At 54.7% G+C, this 18,814-nt stretch overlaps 1 protein-coding gene across 3 annotated transcripts in view; it reads right to left on the reverse strand.

The window, feature by feature from the left end:
- Positions 1-7,884: 7,884 nt before the first annotated feature.
- C13H1orf198 (chromosome 13 C1orf198 homolog) overlaps positions 7,885-18,814 on the reverse strand; it is a 29,962-nt gene continuing 19,032 nt past the window's right edge. For 2 of the 3 annotated variants that reach the window (XM_017646512.3, XM_017646514.3), the window contains exons 3-4: positions 13,154-13,687; positions 7,885-10,707 (exon numbers count right to left, since the gene is read on the reverse strand). In XM_017646512.3, coding sequence (XP_017502001.2) covers positions 10,651-10,707; positions 13,154-13,687 — 591 coding nt within the window. In that variant the 3' untranslated portion in view covers positions 7,885-10,650. The remainder of the gene's footprint in view (positions 10,708-13,153; positions 13,688-18,814) is intronic. The other variant, XM_017646513.3, reaches the window with a different exon arrangement.

Consider the following 18,814-nt stretch of genomic DNA (forward strand, 5'->3'; position numbering starts at 1 on the left):
GTGGCTCCATGCTGAGCCTCGGAGATGCAGTGTGACCAAGACTCCTTCACTCCTGTCCCTGCAGGAGTGGGAGCAGGAGAGCAAGGGGCCAAGGGCAGGTGCTGAAACAGACGGCTGGGCGGAGGGATGGGTGCAAAGCACACTTTGTGGAGGGGGAGGGTCGACCACCTCGGGGCCCCGTCTGCACCCCTCTGCCCCGGGCCCCCTGCCCTGCCTCTTTGTAGTGCCTCCCCTTTGACTCTGGGGCTTGCTTTGTGTTGGCCAAGGACACACGACTGGAGGGTTGGACAGGTTCGCACGCGTGGGCTTGTTCTCTGCTGCCACTGTGAGAATGTTCTGGGCCAGCTGGTGGCACAGGAGGTGGGAACCCTGACGCCCCAGTGCTGCCTGACCACAGGCACATGAGCAACCCACACACTGAGTTCTGGTGTTGTTCTGTGCAGTGTGTTGTGGCAATAGGTAACTGACACACTATTTGAAGGGAAAGAAGGGAATATTGTTGTGGTTTACTTTAGGGTAGTGGGAATGACAAAAAAGAGTAGGTAGAAAAAGAGAAAGGACACAGAGCTACATGCAAGAGCGTGAGAAGACAAGAGTGTGAGGCAGGCCTGAGGCCGGGGGTGTGTCTGGGGGACCTTGGGTCCTGTGGGGAAGGGGGTAGTCGGTCCTTGCAGGTGGCAGGGATGGGCTGTAGAGACTGTGTGGGGGTCGGTCTCAAACAGACAGAGCTGTCTCCGCGGGTGACAGAGTGAAGCGGCTCCCGTTTGCAGGGCGATTCCTACAGGCCAGGCCGTTTCCCTGCTCGCTGCTAACGCCCCCAAGGGCGCTGATTGGGCTCTGCACCACACCCACTTTACAGATGAAGAAAGCCCATCACAAGTTGACAACTTGGATGATTTGCCCGCGTTGCGTTGTGACTGACAGAGAACAAGAGGAGAGGTGGGCGAGGCCAGGCGGGGGGACAGTCCTGTGGCGGGGCGTCTGCAAAGGGATGGGGGCTTGGGGAGGGTCAGGCAGCCTGACCCCGGAGGAAGGGGGGCTAGGCCTCCCCAGGGCAGGGAAGAAAGGGCTGTGTGGGCGGCGCTCAGCACCCAGAGGCAGCAGCCGGGAGGCCGCGGGCAGACTGGGGCCTGGGGCTCGCCCACAGCTCTAGCGGGAGACCCACAGCCACAGAGCTTGAAGTGGGGCGAGGAATCCAGCAGCGGGCTGTGGAAATGGCAAATGGGAAGAAGCTGAGCCAGGGCGTCCCACACCGGTGAGTGTGGGCGAGGGACCCCAGCTCCTGTGCGAAGAGGAGGTGGCCTGAGGGGCATCTGCGTGGGGGGCAGTTTGAGGCCCTGCCCTCTGCCGTTGCTGTCCAGGTCTCAGGAGAGGCTGTCCTGGCAAACGGCGAGGCCTAGGTTGGTATCAGGGCCAGGTGGGCGTGGCCACCGGGACACCAGCCATTTGTCTCCAAGGTCTTTACGAGCTCTTCCCCAACGATGGAGATGAGGACACCCAGCCCAGGTCTGACGACTTCCATGTGGCAGGAAGAATATATTCTACTTCTTTTCCTCTGGGGCTTGGCACGTCCTTTTTCCAGGCTAGGCCCAGGCCAGGCTGACATGAAGGCCGGCGTCAGCAGCACGGGGGTAGCTCACTGCATGGGGCTCGGGAGCCTGGACTCTCTGGAAAAGCCCATCTGTTCAGCCTGTCCAGGGAAAATATTGCCTCTGTGCTCGAGGAGAGCTGGGGTCCAGCTGGTTGGTGAGGCCGCCCAGCATCTGGCAAGGTAGTTACCATGAGGCCTTCAATAGAAAAATAAAACTCCCTACCTCTCCTGCCCAAAGGATATCCAAGTCAGCAGGCCTGTTTTAAATGGGGGCTGAGTATTCTGGGAAAAGCTAAATGTATACAAAAACAATGAGCTGTCCACTAGCATGAGTCCTAAGAGAAGCAGCAGGTCGGGGAGGGCTGGGCTGGCAGGCTGGTGGGCTGAGGGACGTCTCTGGCCTGGACTTCCAGAAATGGCCAGTGGGGAGGCCTGGGCATGGGGGCCTGTTCTCCCCCAAAGTCTGGGGAGCTCCCAGTTCAGATCATTCGCCTCCAAAGATTCAAGTATTTCTTTTCTGCATCCACTTCCTGGCGGCCGACCCGGTGCTGAGGCCTGGCCTGGGTCTTACCCCCAGAAGGTTGGAAGTGTGGGGCAGGAGAGCTGGAGAAGGAGGTGGAACATCCTCAGAGGCAGGCAGCTCCCCTCAGCCTTCCACGGGCTGAACTCCCCAGGCCCCGAACAGCCCATTTGTGAATCCCTGTCCTGTGCTGACGACAGCAGAGAGAAGCAGGTTCCGTGGGGGACACCGACAGCATGAGCTCTGGGCGTCCACTACGTGGCTGGGTGGCCTGGGGAGCACCTCTTCCTCCAGCAACAGGCCCTGGGGCCCAGGCAGAAGCTACCCCAATGGGGTGCAAAGCCACAGCACATCACGCCCAGAGAACAGGACAGAGGAGATGGGGCCCCAGCCAGCTGCACGCCTGCCCGAGGAGACGCCCTGGAGCCCGGGCACAGGCAACAGAAGGAAGCGGCTCCGACAGGAGCACCTGCAGCCGGTTACTCAGGAAGAACACAGCCTTTTGGGAGGACATTTTCTTCCACAACAGAGACCGGAACTACAGGTATCATCTAATTCCCACCCAGCTTCTCCGCAGAGTCACCCCCCGGGAGCCCTCAGAGTCACCCCCCCGGGAAACCTCAGAGTCACCCCCTGGGAACCCTGAGTCACCCCCTGGGAACCGTCAGGGTCACCCCCCTGGGTTCCTCAGAGTCTCACACCCCTGGGTCCCCTCAGAGTCACGCCCTCAGAAGTCGTGCCCAGGGACAGGACCTGGACAGCACCTGTCAGTGCTAGAACCTGCAGACAGGACCGGGAGGCCTGAAGTTTAGATGTCTAGAAGGTGTACATATGGAAAGAACCCCAGTGCCCAGGCTGTATACTTTTCTGGGTCAGGGGCCCCTTTAAAAATCTGAAAAAAGTGTTTCAGGGCCCTTCCTCTAGGGGATGTTCCCACACACAGCAGGCCCCTCATTGCAGAGGGTCCCTGTGGACTGTAGGTCAAAACCCTCTGCCCCTCGGTGCCCTGGAGTTGTAGGCAGAGGCTGAGGTGCGGCTGACCACTCGCGGAGCAGGACTGGACCGAGTACTCCCACCCCAAGCCTTCTCCTCTCCCCCCACCGCCTCCCCCCACTGATGGATTCAGGGACTCCAAGCTCCAGTGGCCCTTCCTTGGGGGACTGGAAGCTTCCCTGACTCCAAGCTAACCTCAGCCTCACCCACACTTGTCCCCAGGAGTCCCGCAGGGTGGGGGTGGGCTTGCCACCCGCTCACCTTTATGGTTGGCATGAATCGCTTGGGGTTCCAAGCCCCTGGGTGGCCAGGTCGGGATCAGCTGAGGCTCAGACGTCAGCAGGCTTGTGTAGGAGCTGCCGCCTCCCTGAAGCTGCCATGAGGCCTCCTCCAGGCCGGGCCACGGGGGTCCCAAGAAGTCATGAGGTAAGCAGTAGCGATTTTTCTCAGGCCCAAATAGTAGCCGTGGAGAACAATCCAGAGATGCTGTTTTCTCTATTAACTTCAACTACAGAGCCTATGTCACGTCTCTCCTCCTTGCCTTGGACACACCCAACATACCCCAGGCCTTATCAGGACCAATGGCCCACCTCCAGCACTAACACCCAGCCAGAGCTGAGCTCCTTTCTGAGCATGCTCTTGGCCCCAGGGAGGCCCCTTCGCGCCTCAGACGGTGGAGGTGCAGGCTGCTCCCGCCACTATCTCTCTGTTGGTCCTGCCGGGAGGCCGCCCTAGCTGGCCCACCACTGCTGTGGGGCCGGTGTGGCTGCAGCGAGTTGGCAGAGAGGCGGGCAGCAGAGATGCCCGCAGACACGGCCCTAGAGGTGGGACACGCAAGACTGACCATGGTCCTGCCTTCGAGGAGCTTGTGGTCTAGGGGACATGCAGGCAAAGGTTGTTTTTAACTGGTATAGCGGGAAGGTGAATTTGCTGTGTAATATGACTCAATTATTAAGACCACAGAGAGCAGAGACTGTTACCCATGTTGAGTTTTATTAGAGTTTTATCCAGAACATTTGAGAAGGAGTCGCCCATCTGAACCGTGTTTCAGGGAAGGTGGCAGGTGGGTGCGCAGGAACCAGCGGGCTCCAGGAAGGGAAACCTGGGGCGGTGATGTAGCGAGATGAGCTTCTGCTTCTTGTCGGCATGTGCTATGTAAGATCAATACTGATGCAGTGGCCCCGTGAGCAGTTACCTGAGCCGTGGAATATCCATGCCACAAAATCGCAGGGGAAACAAAAGGTTCCAGAGAGTTTGCTCTCTGGCTTCGTAAACAACTAATAAAGAATAATTCACTAATAACAATAATGCATGCTGAGTATTTGCTGGATGCCTGGCTCTACTGACTGTGTTTCAAGTTGTCACTCATTTCGCCCTCATAGAGCAACTATTTTACCCCATGTTACAAACGAGGAACCTGGAGAACAGCAAGTCACATGAAGAGTTATGTGGGACTTACCCCAAGAAGGCGCTTAGAGACTGACGCTCGGCCGGGGACCAGGGGCGCCGTTCATCACTGTGACTCTGACGGAGGATGACTGGGGGCCCAAGAGGCTCGCGGTGAGGGGTCTGGTCCTAGAAAGTGGGAGTTTGTGGGACACCACAGACTCCTAAACGGCGCTGCCCCTCCTCCATGCAACAGCCAGGCCCTCTGCACAGGCCGCCTGCCTCCGCCTCCCACAGGCAGCCCTCCTCGCCTCACCCCCTCACTCCCGAGGCCCGGCCTGCTGCTCTTGGCTCTGCTGCTGTTGGGCAGGTGCCTCTGAACACTCAGCCTGTGTGTTCTTCTGTTTCTTCAACGGGAAAGGAGTGAGATTGCTGCTCACTATCTTTCTAGGCATGCAGGGAGCATTATACAGAGACGCCTGGAGAAGGTTTGGGGCCCGCTGCTTATTTGCAAGAAAAGCTGCTGCCATAAATAAGCTGCTCCACCTGGGGACCATTTTGTACAATTCCTTGAGGTCAGTTTTGCTCGAATTCCCAAAAGGTTGGGACGGGCCAAAAGGCAAAGCTGCCCTTGGCAGGGGCCGTCTTCTGTCACATTGATCTGACCGCCCCCTGGAGCAGCAGGTCAGGGGGACGTGCAGCCAGCTGTGAGGTTAGTGGGGGACTCCCTGCAGGAGAGAGGAAAGCCCACTGGCCCAGCATGGAGACACTTCCCTTCTCTGGGCCTCCTCATTCTCACGATGGGGTAATGACATCCACTTGAGGGTCTCACTCACTGTCTGGTCTGCGCATCACAAGAACTGTGTGGGGCCGGCCAGGGTGCTCATGTCACAGAGAAGGAAACAGACTTGCAGAAAGTCACAGGGACATAGGACATAACAGGCTGAGACTTAAGCCTTCTATCCACATGCCCGGGGGGGCATGCAGTCCATACCCCAACCCCGCATGGAGCTGCTGCACAAGCGGGCTGGGAGGGATGTGCAGGGAGATCGCTCCTGAAGGGACGGAGCTCTACGCAGTGCTACCCAACAGAAACATAATGTGCGGCACAGGTGTGATCTTTTAGAACCTTCTAACTGGAAGCTTGCACCTGTGGACCACCTTCCCCCAGTTCACCTGCCCCCAATCCTCCCACCTCTGGCAGCCACTGACCTGTTCTCTTTTTCTGAGTTTAATTTTTTTTTTAGATTCCACATATAAGTGAGATCATACAGTGTTTGTCTTTGTCTGACTTATTTCACTGAGCATAATGCCCTTGAGGTCCATCCATGTTGTCACAAATGGCATTTCGTCATGTATTTTGGCTGAATAACATTCCACTGTACATATATGTACATCACATCTTCTTTATCCATCCATCTACCCATGGACACAGGTTGCTTCCATGTCTTGGCTATTGAAAATAATGCTACAGTGAAACTGGGGGTATAAATATCTTTTCAAAAGTGATTTTTCTCCTTCAGATAAATACCCAAAATACCATGGGTCACATGGTACTTCTATTTTTAATTTTTTGAGGAACCTCCAAGCTGCTTTCCACAGTGGCTGCACCAATTCACCTCCTACTGGGATTGCACAAGGGTCCCTTTTCTCTGCATCCTTGCCAACACTTGTCACCTCTTGCCTTTTGGTAACAGCCCTCCCAGCAGGTGTGAGGTGACATCTCACTGTGATTTGGGTTTCACTTCCCTCCTGCTAAGTGATGACAGCACCTTTTCATGTACCCGTCAGCCATTTGTGTACCTTCTTTGGAAAATCTGTGATTTTCTGGCAACTACATTTAGAAATATAAAAAGAAACAAGTGAAAGTAATTTTAACATTGCATTTATTTACCTATATATCCAAAGTGTTATTTCAACAAGTAATCAGTATAACAAGATTAGCAAAGAAATACTCTACCTTCTCTTTTTCACACTGAGCCTTGGAAATCCGGTGTGCATGGTGCACTTCCAGCATGTCTCAGCACTCTCCCCATTTCAAGTGTGAGGCAGCTACTCGTAGCCAGTGGCTGCCCTAGGGGACAGCCCAGTCTATCCAACAGCAGGACCAGTACGTCCTGTAAAGCTCCTTCCAACCTGGGGCAGCTACAAGCCTGGGCCAGACCAGCACTGAGTGGGAGGCGAACGCCTTAGGCTCGGGGAATGTGCAGAACCCAAGCTCCAAGCGCTTACACTACCAGGGGTCTCCAACCTTCATTTTTTCCCTGGAACCTTTTTCAAAACAAAGATATGATGCAAAGCCTCAGTGTAGGGAAGACATCAAATTAGGGCTTCCTAATTGAAGGAGTAGAATAGTCCCCCACCCCCCGCAAGGTGGCCCCTGAAGTAGCCCCTCCGAGTTTTAGGAATTCAAATATCACAGATTGAAAACTACTTGGGGAGTCCAGTCCCCACCTAGATGTGGCCATGACTCAGTGGCATTACCACTGAACTAGCCCACCCCAGCCCCATCACCTCAAGGGCAGGGGGAAGTGAAGTGCTGATGACCACCCCTGAGGGCTGAGATTCCCAAACCTGTTCTCGGGAAGCCTCATAACGCTGAGGTGGAATGTTTGGCTCATTGCGCAGAGGCAGAACATAGGAAAATCTACCCATTACAGATCGCAGAGCTGCTAAGTGCACACGTCCCTTCACACGCACCTGTCTGCCTCCAGAGCCCACGGACTTCCCAGCAGACCACCAGGTTGGCAGACAGTGCTCACGGCAAGGTGGAGCCCAAAGGTGGGGCGGGCCAGGCACCCTTCAGGGTATTAAGATTCCTGAGGTCTGAAGAAACATGATTTTAACATGCTTCACAGGCTGTGAATTACAGGCTTTGAAATAAGTACATTTGCTCTGTGTCTAAAGCACCCTACAATTTTTTTAAATGATTTTTTAAATGTCTCATATGTAGATATATTTTGTGAAGAACATCATTTAAACGCACCTACAGGCCTAAAACCACACTATGAAGGACGGTGGGTTCCTCTCACTCTTACTGAGGGACTACTCTGTGCCAGAAACTTAAAAAATGTTATCTTATAGCAGGCTCATGCCAATTTGGAGAGAGGGGTGTGAATACTGGAGAGGGGGAATCCTGGGCCAACTGCTCTAAAAGCTACGGCGAGACAGGACAGCTCACTCCCCCTACTGCTTCTGATGCACATTTTGAAGATGACTTTTCCTCCAAGCTGGCTTGCTTGTCCCCAGAAGGAGAGGTCTTCCCTTCCCAGAGATGGCATTCTTTACAAAAGGGCCCCTTGCCATATGACAGACGCTGCCACAGCCTGCCTGCATTACAGGCACCCAGAGATGTGACCCGACTTCAGTGGATGCCCAAAACAGACACAAATAGAATAGTTTAAATGGCTTTATTAAAGGCTATTAATATAAAATACAACCAAGTTACAAGTAGTCAGGAAGAATTTTTCATTTTTGAAAACGTATCAAAGGAAGGGAGGCGCAGAGGAAAGGAGGTGGCTCTGACATCCGCATGGGGTGTGGCGCAGGCTAGGTGACAGACCCCCACAGGTCCCCAGGTGGGCAGCACCCCCAAACCAGAGCATGGGGTGAGGGGCCGCCAGGTGAAAGAACAGGCACTGGTTTCTAACTTCCTGGGGCAGAGCTCTGAAAATACCCCAAAGTTACCCAAAGCAAAACACTGAATCCTTGAGCTGAATCCCAGGTGCGGAGAAGGCTGGGGGCCGGGGCACTCAAAGCGCACACACACTAGCTGACAGTGTATTTTTTAAGTCATAGAGACAAACTTCCGGTTTTACAAAATTCGTCCTATCCATGGGGAAATAGGAGCTTAACTTCCCTTACTTGGATACACAGGACACAGACACCGAGCAGGCAGGGAAAGGGACCACCTTTGCCCAGACCACCCTGGGTTAAGAGCAGGATATGCAGGTGAGGTGGCAGGCGACCCACGAGCATGTGCCCTCCCGGGCCTCATCTCTCCCACACCCTGTATCTCCACAGGCAGCACAAGGCAGCACCGTTTGACTCCAGGACTCCCTCCAGGCCTTCTGAGGGCCGACGCTGCATTTACTCCCAGGAGGCTGCACTACATGGAACTCTACACACCATTCTAAGAGACACCTGAACACTGCTGGGTGCTGGGCCCCACGTGGTACTAAAGGGGGCAGGAGCTTTCAACAATCCCCACTCCCCCTCAGCTCCCAGGAGAACCTGAAGGGCATACTGGGCTTTACAGAAAGAGTGGGAGAGGAACTAGAACCCCCTCCCAAAAGTACAGACTGATCACTTTGGGCTAACTGTCCCAGGATATAATCTTTTTTCCCTACTACACTAACACCAAGGACTACAAACTCAAGGCTGCACATCTTTTTTAAAGGGACCCTTAAAAAAAGCCTGTGCCCCTTTCAAGCATATGGGCTCTAAAGCAGCCATTGCCCTAGGGGCTGAAGGAGGGGCAGGTGGTAAGCCCAGCAGCTGGCCAGAGGGGCTGGCACCTGCCATGCCGTTACAGCTGGATTTCTAGGATCTTATCCCCTCCCCACCATGCTAAAACCCCTTTTCCCTTGCATGTTTCAACCATCCTCAAACAGCACAGGAAGAGCCTGGATGTGCCATGATATAGTCAGCCACCAAAGAGGAAGGTCAAATCCGAGACCCCAAGGGGCCAAATGAGATTTAGGGGGATTACACAATTGACAGAAACCAAACCAAAAGTCGCCTAGGCCATAGCTTTGGCAGAAACTTTCCTGGAAAAAAAGGCTGCCATGTGCTTTACCTTAGAGCAAGATAAAATATTCTGGAAATCATTTCAGAAGATTCTATTAAACAGGCATTTTTAAAAAGACACCTTTGATGTGAAACCAGGCGCTCGCTGGAAGAACTCGTGGCATTAAGGCTTCAGGTGAGAGGAACACAGTGAGAAGTGGCGTGTGTGTCACACTCGGGCCTGTCCTGCAGGCTCGGGCAGCTCAGGGCCCACTGGTCAGGGTAAGGCGCCCACACCTCGCCGCCCTGCACCGGCCGGGGCACAGCTCGCCTGGGAGCTGCCTCCGCCTGAGAAGCAGCGGGCAGGCAGCAGGTCCAGCTCCAAGAGACGCCACAGAGGTCTCCAGGGGGCGCTGCTGGGCCGTGCAGAACGCACTCCACTTCTGCCCGTGGTCGGGGTCGGGGGACGCAGCAGAGCCGTCCTCGTCCTCGGGACCAAGGACGTCGACTGCCCCCACCAGTCTCACACGGGAAGGTTCTGACACAACTGATCAGAAGAGCTCTGTCCTCCACGCCTGAGCAGAACGGCCCTTCCTCCTGCGGAGGCCAGGACAGGGGCCGTCTGGAGGGGCACCCAAGCCTCAAAGAAGTTCCAAAAGGGAACCGCTACAAACCCAAGAAAAACAGAAGCGCTACAACCACTAAATCTAGATACAAAGTAATGAAAAGTTAACGTAAAATTTTTAAGCATGCAACTCTTCTTAAACAAGGATGTGTCGTTTGAATAGGTATCAGGGCAGCTTAAAGACAACCTCCGCCGTGCCACAGCAGTCCGTTTTCCGGAAAAGACGTAAGGGTGGAGGGTGGTGCACAACGGGAGAAATGTGGCCTTCGGCAGTGAAGCCCTGGGCGTTGGCAAGAGGTCAAGGGGGCAGATCTTCCCGCAATCACAACTAGGGTGCCAGTGTCACATGGCGGAGCCATCACCAACCGTCACCCGTCAAAGTTAACCCCATACATTTTTTAAAGGGAGGGGAAAAAAAGAAAAGGAGTTGAAAGTTACTTTTACGATTTTTGTGACACGGTTGAGGAAACTTTAAGGAGGGAGAAAATTGGGCAGAACTAACTGGAAACAGAAGTGTTAATTAACAAGACTCGCTAAAATCCTGATGGTGTTTAAAAATTCCAAATGTGAAACTTTTGTTATCAAATCCTGGGAGACAGCATATTTATCTGGTCTTACCAAAAAGGTTAGAATCTGGAAATCTGGACAAGGCAATATTACCAGTTTCCAAATGATTCCAAAAGAGTGTAGAGAAAACATGAAAACACACAGGGAAGTGTGGCCCTTTTCCCCCCTGTCTACCACACCACTGTGGAAAACATCTTGGGCTTCTGAGTTGTATTATGATTTTTTTTTGTCTCACACATTTTACCAGTTGTCCAGAAAATCAAATCCTGTCTTCAAGATGACATTACTTGAGCTGACCTGTAGAAGGGACAAAAATACCAAAGTGAGGCATGAGAATTATGCATAATCTAAAAACAGCATCTCATTTAAAATGACCCAAATGAAACAGCCTGCCTCTGTCTCCAAGGCTCCCTGACCTCAATTTGCCTCTGTGCCTGGAACCAGAAAGTTAAATAGAACTCAGGGCAAGCTACACTCTGCCAAGATCCGACACATCCCTCTTTCTGATCCCAGGCATGCCCCGCGAGCAGCTTAACAGACCCACCTGCAGAGAAAAGGAGAAAAGTGTATCTTTTCTATTTCTGAATGACAGGCATGTTTAAATTTAGTCATGGAATAACAGAAAAAATTATAAAATGGTCTTCAAATGTAAAACACACACACACATACAGACAAAACAAAAAGAACTTTCAGAGTTGAGGAAATCAAAAATATGGGGAAGGGATGTACAGCTTTTTCTTTCAGATTGTGGGAAAGGTTCTGAGGTGATTTCCCCTAACCCAGAGCCATTGTTCAGGCCAAGGATACCCCCTTGAGGAACACGGGGTTGATGGGAAGAGCCCCTCTGTGAGCACGGGCTTTCTCAAGCTGCTGCTGTATTCAGACACATTGCAGCAGGTTTCCACCAGCCACCTGTGACCTGTGAGACCCTTTCCTCTGGCCGAACACAGGCAGATATTCCCCTGGTGGGCTGCAGCCTTCCTGGGCAAGGACACTTTGACACTCTACCTTCCACACAGCTGGCAAACAGAAAATGCTTACACGGAGGAAACGGCAGGCAATAGCTGAGCAGCTTCACTTGAAGCTCATCTCAGGCCAATTTTGCTGCATCTGAGATGGATGCACAGTGAGCCAAAACATGGAATACCGGAGGTGTTCAGGCACGGTTTCCTCTTGCCGGTTTCCTACCAGTTTCTTACATGTGGTGGCAGTGCACTCTGTGCACTCAGACATCTGTTCCTTCAGAGGATTGTGTGTGCTCTATCCGACCTTTCCACTCCCCCACGCACACTTTCCTGCATTCCCTTACAATGAAGACTCACGTCTTTCATAGAACTGCTTCCTCTAGAGGACCCAGCTGCACAGCATCAGAGAAAGGTCACTAGACGGAGATAGAGGCAAGCTGAGTGGGCCTGTAAGGAGCCCATGCAGGAAGGTCAGAGACAGGGCAGGAGTGCGGGGCTGAGGGGGCGTGGGGAAGCTGGCGGGAGCTGGCGAGGCAGCTCCCACCAAGGGCTGCTCCTCCTGAGGACAGCTGGCGGGCTCAGCTGCGGAGACAGGCGTGGAAGGTGGGGTCCCACTCAGGAGACGCCCGAGGATGGCCACAACGACAGAGCACACACCCAGTGACAGCCGGGCAAGCCTCCCGAACAGACATTCTCCAGAGTATACATGCAGATGGCCGATAAGCAAGATGAAAAGATGCTGACATCCCCATTAGAGACAATCAGATCAAAGCCACACAGAGACAGAGATATCACAGCCATTAGGGTGGCTACTGTCAAAAAAAGTAGGACGAAAACAAGTGCAGCTGAGATGTGGAGGAGATGGGCTCTCGTGCGCTGCTGGCAGCTGAGCTCGCCATGAAGGAAAACAGCATGGCTTCAAAAGCTACACATAGATTCACCACATGACCCACCAATTCCTCTTCTGGTCTATATCCCAAATATATATAAAGCAGTGATTCAAACAGATATTTGTACACCCACATTCACAGCAGCAACATTCACAACAGCCAGGAGGGGGAAGCAGCCCCAATGTCCATCAACAGGTAAATGGATATACAAGATGTGGTACATCTACACAACAGAATATTACTCAGCATTAAAAAGGAAATTCTGACAGATGCTACAACTGGGGTGGATCTTAAAGACATTAAGCTAAGCAAAATAAGCCAGATGGAAAAAAACAAATACTTTAAGATTCCACTTACATGAAGTACTAGTCAAATTCACTGGCAGAAAGTATGAGCATGGGAACCAGGGAGTGCGAGGGAGGGGTTAGGGCTGGGGAGTCGGTGTTCAATGGGGACAGTTTCAGATTTTCAAGATGAAAGACATATATTTAAAAAATAAAAGGGAGTCCAGATGACACTAAAATGGAGAGAAACAGTGGGGCACACACTGATCCCCTCCTGGCCAACAGCCCAGCCCACCTCAAAGGCATCTGAACCCTCCCTCGTGGACAGCCCTCCCCTGCAAGTCCTGTAACCAACCCCTCCTGTACCTGCCCTCCGGCACCCAGGGAAGGGTAGCGGGCACCAGGGCCACACCACCTGGCAGCAAACAAGTCAGGGCATTGAGACGGACTTACAGACAGGTCTCCGTGTGCACCTGTCAGTGACCAAGCTGAGTAACAACCCAGCTCTCCTGACCTCCGAGGAGTGGGCAGGGAGTGTGGGCACCTGCAGCCGGCCATCCCAGGGAGGCCTCCCCCGTCATTCCCAGAGGAAGGCGCCACCCACCTGTGCAGGCATGGCTTCTGAGAACAGAGTGTCCTCCTTGGCCTCCTGCCTGGCCTCGGGAGGAGGCGGCTCCCCTGCGGGCTCGGAGGGGGTGGCGTCGCCTGCGGTGGCGGTGCAGGCCTGGCTGGGCTGGGGTCTCTCGTGCTCGGTGCCCATGCTGGGAAGGCCATACTGCTCCTGGTGGAGGATGCCCGGCCCTTCTGCTGTGGCCTCCTTGTCCTTCGGGGTCGGGTCCTGCCGGTAACAGGCAGGCAGGACCTTCTCTCCCTTCTCCATGGACTTGATCTGGCTGGGGGTCAGCGACGGGAACTCGGCCTGGGGCCCGTCCCCCCGGGACCGCTCTGCGTTGACCTTCCAGAAGGAGGCCTCCTCTTCCTTCCGGGCAGGTCCCAGAGCATCCAGGCTGGACGATCTGCCACCCTGGGGGGCCCGGGGCATCTGCGCCCCCTGAGAGGTTTTGCACCGCACCTCGCAGGCGGTGCCGCCACTTGGCTCCTGGATGGACAAGGAGGACACGCTGAACTCCATCTGGCTCTGCAGCCCAACACGGGAGAAAAAAAGAGAGTGGCCCTCATCACCACCCGCACAGCTGCGCCAGCCCCCTCGCCGCCGACACACCACCCCCAGCAGCAGCACTCTGGCTTTCTGCCCTGAGGGGTGACTTCCAGGACACACCGCATCCCTGCAACAGGGCGCCAGCCGCGGCTGTGCGAAGGCACCATGAATGGCTCACGCTCCAGCTCTCACTCAGGATTAACATCCTCTGCGCGGTGAGCGTCTCCTTGAGGTGGTTCCAGAACCTTCCTGAGGAGCTGCCTGGTGGGGGACGCCCTCGCTGGGAGGTGACGAGGGGGCACATGGCTCAGGCAACACAGCACCGCGGTGAGGGTCATACCTGGCCCACCTGGCCTCCCCTCCTTTACCCCAGAGCCAGACCCTGCTTTCATGGACTGAATCGAGGTCAAGGGCAGGCCTGAGGGCAGCTGCAGAGACCCAGCCCTCCACCTTCAGGCCTGCTGAGGACTGCACGTCTGTGCACCCCAAAGTCACCCGCTGCGGCTCTAAACACCCCCCAGTGGTGTGGTTAGGAGGCGGCACTTTGGGAGGTGCTTAGGTCCTGAGGGGACCCCACGATGGGACCAGCACCCTCATCAGGAGAGTAAAAGAAGACCTCCCCCTCCATGTGAGGACACAGCAGCAGGCCAGGAGGAGGGCTCCCACCAGACCTCCCACGCCAGCGCCTTGATCTTGAACTTCCAGCCTCCAGAGCTGCAAGAAATAAATGCCGTTGTTTGAGCCCCGAGCTGCGGCCTGCCGGACCAAGACCCCACGGCTGCAGGGCTCTTCTCTGAGACCCCCCAGGCGGCCCCGCTCCCGGCTCTCACCGGGTCCTGCTCCTCTCAGCCAGGGCCCCGTCACCACCTTAGATCACAGACCCCAGAGGCCAGGGCATGGCCTGGTACCTGCACAGCCCGTACCCTGCAACTGGGCGCCCCAGAAATGCTGTACTTGATTCGGTGCCACTGGCACGGCGACCTCCAAAATGACAGCGTGGAGATGTTCCGGCAAACTGGTCATTAGGTGGAACCCTAAACCCCTCACACCGGAGGATATCGTCCCCCAGATTCTGCGGAACAAGCGATTTCTGATCCCAATCATTTCTAAAATCAGTCTTGAAACCTTTTCTCCTCCTCACTATTTGTGCTCCCTCATACAATGCCCCCTTAAAAAACAATTAATAAAACTACAATACAGAAGGTTTGGGAATTAGAAAAAAGAGGAAAAAATTCGTTTCTTCCCATGACTACCACTGTTTTTTATATTCTTGTGTAATATTTTCCATGTCCATATTTTATGAGGTTGCAGTTCTGTTATGCATATAATTTGGGGCATTTTTTTCCATATAAATCACAAGCATCATCCAGGGTGTTACATAGTCTCTATAACCATCATTTTTAAGGGGTGCAAGACAGCTGAGCAGCTGGTCCCACTATCTACTTAACCACTTTTTTATTATTGGACAGACAATCTGCTGCTTCTAACCTGTGTTGTTTTAATTAAGGTTGCCACAAAACATCTGCATGCATATAGCTCTACCCCAGCGGGAGTTCATTTCTTCAGAGAGATTTCCAGAAGTGAAACATCAAAACACAAAAGCAGACTTCTCCTAAAAGCCCGAGTTCTGATGGCCAGAGGTCTCTCCTCAAGGCAGAAGATGAGATGATGAGGCCGTGAAGAACTAGAGCTCAAATCACAAAGGCTGCTTGAAGCTCTGGTTCAGAACAAATGCAGATTACTGAGAGGCATGTTTTTGTTTTTGGGTTTTTAGTTTTCTTATTTTTTAACTTCCACTCTACAAGTGAGAAAATGGGGGGTTGCAGCAACTGAGTGAACCGTCCTGGGTCACTAGCCCATTAGGAAATGGCACAGCTGGGATTTTACCCTGGATCGATGATTCCAAGGCCTGAGGCCATGCCGGGCAGCATGCCATGCATAAAAGCTAGCAGCCGCCAGGGACATCGTCCATGTTAACCAGAGCCATGCACACAACAGGATTTCCATAAGGGTGTCAACGATCTAACTTGATTTTTAAAGGACACTTTCTGGGTGAACCATTGTCAATACCTGCATTTTTCCAAATTCCACAACAGAAAACAGGGAGACTGTGGGCAGAGATGATGTTTTCTTTAAACAAACAAAATGCTAAAAATATCTCAGAAGTAGGGACCAAGACTTAGAGAACAGAGTTGACTTTTATGTGGAAACTGCAGTGTATAGAAGACACTTAAGAGTGAGCAGTGTGTCAAACCCCAGGCTTTTTAGGCAATCCCTCCAGGGGGGATCCCCGCATAGGAGCCTCCGGAAGACTAAGCTAAACATCTGTCTACGCAGAGGGCAGCCACAGGCCAAGCCGGGCACACTGGGGACACTGGGGACACAGGCGGCCGCGGCAGTTCCGAGACTGCTTCGGGCCACCGCTGCAAGGGCACCCAAGCAGCGACCTGGGCAATCGGGGACCGTGGGACAGCTCCCCCGGGAGAGCGCCATCTGGCGGGAGGAGAGGGCTCTGCTGACAGACGCGGCTAGCTGGTTTGGGGGGCTCCGGGGAAAGGGGACTAGCGACCCGGGACACTTGGAGAATAAGAAGTCCTGGCCTGTTTGCTTCTGGGCCTTTTTCCCCAGGTGTATGTTGTTTTTACTCTGCAAATAAAATGTGACTGCCATCTTCTTTAAAAGAGAGTCCTCTGATTTGGGTTTGTTATTTGTATTTAAACACACACCTGTTGGGAAGGAGGGGGAGTGAAGCGAACAGGAGCAAAGGGCCTATTTCCTGTCCGGCTCCCGTATCAGCCCCCGGCCACAACCCCAGCAGATGCCCGGCGGAGGGTGGGGAGCAGGGCAAGGCCGTTCCTCCCAGGACCGCGACCCCAGGGTGTCAGTCCCGTCCCCCCCAGAGGGGTTACGCGTGAAATGGGCTCTGGAGGTACGCAACACCAGGAGCAAGGGTGAGAAGCGGCTCCACACTCACCTGCAAAACACGCAGTGTGCGGATCCCGTGAGGCAGCACCTCCCGTGCACTTGACAGCCTTGGCTACCCCAAAGTCGTCTTACTGCCCCGGGCTTCCTTGACTCCGCCCCACCCAGGCCTTCTTCCTGCCGGCCGCTCCCCCTTCTCTCCCCGACGGGCCGGGCGGCTTCTGCTGGCTGTGCGGCCCGCTTCCCCGGGCCCCAGGCCCACTAGACACCCAGCCGGGACGCACAGAGGTGCCCCTCCTGCGCCCCCTCTGGTCACCAGGTCACGGCACGCTGCCCGTGGCTGGGACAAGCAGGTGGTGTCTGTGCCTGGAACAGCGGAGCCCACGTGACTGGAGTCCCCACTCTGGGAGCCCAGGGTCGGGCAGTGGAGTCTGAACTGGCCAGAGGCACTGCTGTGGAGCCGCTGTCCTGTCCCACGGACTCCTCTGTGACCCGGGGCTGCTGCGGGCTCTGACCTCACGCTTTTCAAGGCTGTACCCATACTGGAGGTACTGGACACGGCTTGGAGGGGGACCTGCTCTCCCCAGGGCAGGTCAGTGGGCCAGAGGGGGGCAGCCCTGCCTTGCAGAAAGGGTAGGCTAGCTGGGGGACCACTCCTGGACCCTGTGATGAGCATGGGAAAGCGCAAAGACAATGAAGTTTAAGATGCAGTTTTTTTATTTCTGGAAAAAAAAGCCTATTTTCCCAGGTGTGGAGTCGGAGCTCTTGGGAAAGGAGGTGACGCTGGCCTGGGCCCCTCACTGAGCAGCACCGAGGGGGGCCAGCAGAGGACACTGCCTGAGAAGAAAAGCTGATAGTAATGGGCTCTGGCTCTCCTGCTGGGCACGGACAGGAAGCCGGGTGGGTCCGGCCCACTGTCCTACTCCACCTGTGAGGCGGGAGCAGTGTGGGCGTAAGCAGGACGCCCACCCCCCCGCCCCCACCCCGGCGGACCCCGGACAGCCCCTCGCCGTCCAGGCGCTGGCTGCGGCCGGGGGGATGCGCCCAAGGTCAGTCCACTGCCAGGACCGGGCCAGGCAGCGGTGGCCTGCATGGGGAACTGGGTCTCAGCTGGCCACATCTGTTCTAAAAACAGAACAGAATCACCACAACTGAGGCCAGCATCTATTTTTACGGCCCCCTCACTGGAGAGGAATGTGGGATATTTCAGTAAAGGGGAGTGCATGCAGCCAAACGAACTGTTTGGCTTGGCAGCCTCCAGCCAAACTGTTTGTCTAAATTGTTGAGACAAAGGCTGCAGAAATATTGTCAGAAAATAAGATAGAATACTAGAGCAAATCTGCATAAATCCACAAACCACTGAACATCTATTCTCCCCTTCCCCCTCCAAAGAAGGAAGGGTAGAAAGAAGGGAAGATAATAGAAACTGGAAATCACAAAATTAGGGGACGTGACAGCCTAGCAGGGAAGAGACAGCAGGTTCTGGCACTGAGACAGGGTCAGGCCCTGCAGGCCAGCAGGGAGCAGCAGGGCCTGAGGGACTGGCACACCACCCCCTCCACCACAGCACCAAGGACGGGCGCATGCACTTGTCCCTGGGCTCCGGTTTCCAGCTGACACCCCTTTGCTTCTCATCTGTAGACAGGTTGTCATGAGGATCCGAGGGAAGGTGGGGGCATGTGAGCTGCTGGCCGCCGCTGGGCCTGCTCAGAGGGGCAATAGAGGTGCCGAGGTCAGAGGAACACAGTCCCAAGGAGGCCTGTGAGATGGGGCTGAGGGCTGTAGGGGGCGCCGGCCGGAAAGCCCCTGGGCGTCAGGACGTCAGGTCAGGGACCCCACAGGGAAGAGTGAGACGGCCACTGGACGGAGATGGGGGAGTCTCGGGGAGCAGGGCCCGGGGGCCAAAACGGGGATCTCGCACTGTAACAAGCAGCAGGATGGCTGCTGCTACCACGTTCCTTAGAAACGGAGGGCCAGCAAGCAGAGCCCTGGCTCGGAACCAGAGGAATCCTCCATGCAGGGAACACCCCGACTGAACGGCCTCTGTCCGCCCATGGGCAGGAGACACCCACAAGCCACAGACAGACCCAGACTGCAATCTCCCTTCAACAATTCAACTGCCTGCTAGTTACCACCATCCCTCAGCCCCGGCTGGAGCTCTGACCCACAGCGGGAACAGTGACA

This window comes from Manis javanica, chromosome 13 (assembly GCF_040802235.1).
Source record: "Manis javanica isolate MJ-LG chromosome 13, MJ_LKY, whole genome shotgun sequence".
NCBI classification, from domain to species: Eukaryota; Metazoa; Chordata; class Mammalia; order Pholidota; family Manidae; genus Manis; species Manis javanica.